General features: G+C 48.5%; 1 protein-coding gene across 1 annotated transcript; it reads right to left on the reverse strand.

The window, feature by feature from the left end:
- Nucleotides 1–852: 852 nt before the first annotated feature.
- Nucleotides 853–1782, reverse strand: LOC144228184 (putative olfactory receptor 10J6). The gene has a single exon (XM_077759989.1). It carries the CDS (start codon nucleotides 1777–1779, stop codon nucleotides 853–855), a length of 927 nt encoding a protein of 308 aa, XP_077616115.1. The 5' UTR covers nucleotides 1780–1782.
- Nucleotides 1783–2553: the final 771 nt, after the last annotated feature.

Below are 2553 nucleotides of genomic sequence, written 5' to 3' on the forward strand. Positions count from 1 at the left end.
TGGGCAGGGAGAGAGACTTCAGTAGGCTCTGCATTGTCAGTACAGAGCCTGATGTGGGACTTGAACTCATGAAACCATGAATCAGACATTTAATAGAAGTGGTATTACCCAAGAAGTGCCCTGATGTGTGTGCCAATCATACTTTCATGGCTCTTATTCCAAAGAGAGCACAGCTCCTTTTGGCCAACTTCTTTTCCTTCAGAACAATGAGAGGGAAGCTGGCTCCCGGAGAGAACGGGCAGCCAGAGAGACTGACGGATGCAGTCAGATGCGCCATGAGGCCGGTGCAGCTCACAGCCATGGCCAGTCCTCTGGGGGCCACATGGGCTAGGAGCAACCGTTAGTGTCAGTCAAATAATAGAGGCTATGCTTTCAAGAACAAAACTGGTATCTTCCAAATTTCTTAATCTTTTTTTGTTTTTAAACACACATCTCCCCTATCCCAAAGGTTCTGATATAATTTCACTATTGACTATTCTTCCTTTGTTGAGATTTTGTCCAATTTCATTTTCTGTAAGTGATATTACAAAAGTTCTAGAAGTTTTCCTTTTCAAACCTCAAAGAACCACATTTAATGTGCTTTTAAGACCTTCTCTGCCCCACTCTAGAAATGCAGATACACTTTCTGAAAAATCAGGCCCATCCCCTCTGACCTTTCAACTACCTAGATGAAAACACCTGGACAGAACTCTGGCATATATGGAAACAAAAAGATTATATGGTAGGGGTGCTGAAGGGAGATGGGCACATCCCATTCCAGAACGGACTGCACACAATGGACTTATAAGGTTGGAGGCAGTGAAGACATGTGCTGCTTAGGGATAGAGGTCTCTTAGCGACGGGGTCAACATATTAAATGTTTTTGCCCACAACTCGGCGTAGAGCGTCCTTGACCTCCTTGTTCCTCAGACTGTAAACAACAGGGTTCAGCAAAGGAGTGATGAAGGTGTAAGTCACTGAGAGGAGAAGGTCTTGTTCTGCAGAATCCTCAGACTTGGGCTTGAGGTAGGCGATGGAAGCACAGCCGTAGTGGACGATGACGACTGTGAGGTGGGAGGCACATGTGGCAAAGGCCTTCTTCCGACCCTGGATGGAGGAGATCTTGAGGATGGCGGAGATGATGAGGACGTAGGAGATGAAGACCAGGCCCACAGGGACCAGGATCACAAGTGAACTGACAACAAAATTGATGATCTCATTGATAGTGGTGTCGATACATGAGAGCTTTAGGACAGGGAGGATGTCACAGAAGAAATGTCCAACCACTCTGTGACAGAAGGGCAAGGTAAATATGGATGTCACTTGGACGGCTGCCATGGCCAGGCCGATGCTGAAGGCTCCACACATGAGCTGGACACAAACCCTTGTGCTCATGATGACTGTGTACCTCAGCGGGTTGCAGATGGCCACATAGCGGTCATAGCCCATTACTGTGAGCAGAAAGCAGTTGTTGCTGGCTAAGGCGACAAAAAAGAACATCTGGGCGGTATAGCCTGCCAAGGAAATGGACCGATTCTGGGCTGTGAGACCAGACAGCATCCGTGGAATGGTGATTAGTGTGTACACAGTCTCTGAGCTTGCCAGCGTGCTCAGAAAGAAGTACATGGGTGTGTGGAGGTGACGGTCGATGCAGATGACAGTCACGATGATGGCATTGGCTGCCAGGGTTAACATGTACAGGATGAGAAAAACCACGAACAGAGTGGACTGATGCTCATGGAATCTGGAGAATCCCAGGAAAAGGAACTCGGTCACTTCTGTGAGGTTCTTTCTCTGCATTCTTTGATCCAGTGTCGGGAAACAAGGTGGGGAGTCAGCACAGAGCAGTTTCCATCCTGACGGTGGACTCTGGAGCAGAGATCAGAAAGGGATGGAAGGCATGCACACACATGCACGTGGTCTGTATTTTGGTCTGTGATCAAGGTGCTGGCATAGGTCTTAGGGCCGGCTTATCCCCATCTCCCTTTTTAGTTCATGATGTCTGATCTTCCCTTAAACCTCTGGCCAAGGACCCACCATTCGGTGAGACCACCGCATGTACCTTTTCAAAGTATTATCATGATGCTATTTTTATAGGGTATGGAGGTATTTTTCCTTCTTTTCCTCCCTCCTTTAATGTTTTATTTTTGAGAGAGAGAGAGTGTGTGTGAATGAGTGGGGGGAGGGCAGAGAGAGAGAGAGAGAGAGAGAGAGAGAGGGAGACAGAGGATCGAAAGCAGGCTCTGTGCTGACAACAGCGAGCCTGATGCAGGGTTCGAACTCCTGAACCGAGAGACCATGACTTGAGCTGAAGTCAGATGGTCCACTGACTGAGCCACCCAGGTGCCCTGGCTTTTTCCTTTAATAATAGGCCGCAGGGACCCTGAGCCTGCGCTGCCCCAGCTTTGCCTGCATACCTTCCAGGGAAAGGAGAAGCATTCGGAACAAGAAAATGGGGGCCAGGGAGTCAGGCTTTTACTGAGATAGAGTCACTGGTGGGTACCTGTCACTTAGGAAAAAACCTAGAACAGTGTATAGGGTGCAGAATTAATCTCAGGGACAGGATCCCCGGGA

This window comes from Crocuta crocuta, unplaced genomic scaffold, assembly GCF_008692635.1.
Source record: "Crocuta crocuta isolate KB4526 unplaced genomic scaffold, BGI_CrCroc_1.0 scaffold133, whole genome shotgun sequence".
Taxonomy (NCBI): domain Eukaryota; kingdom Metazoa; phylum Chordata; class Mammalia; order Carnivora; family Hyaenidae; genus Crocuta; species Crocuta crocuta.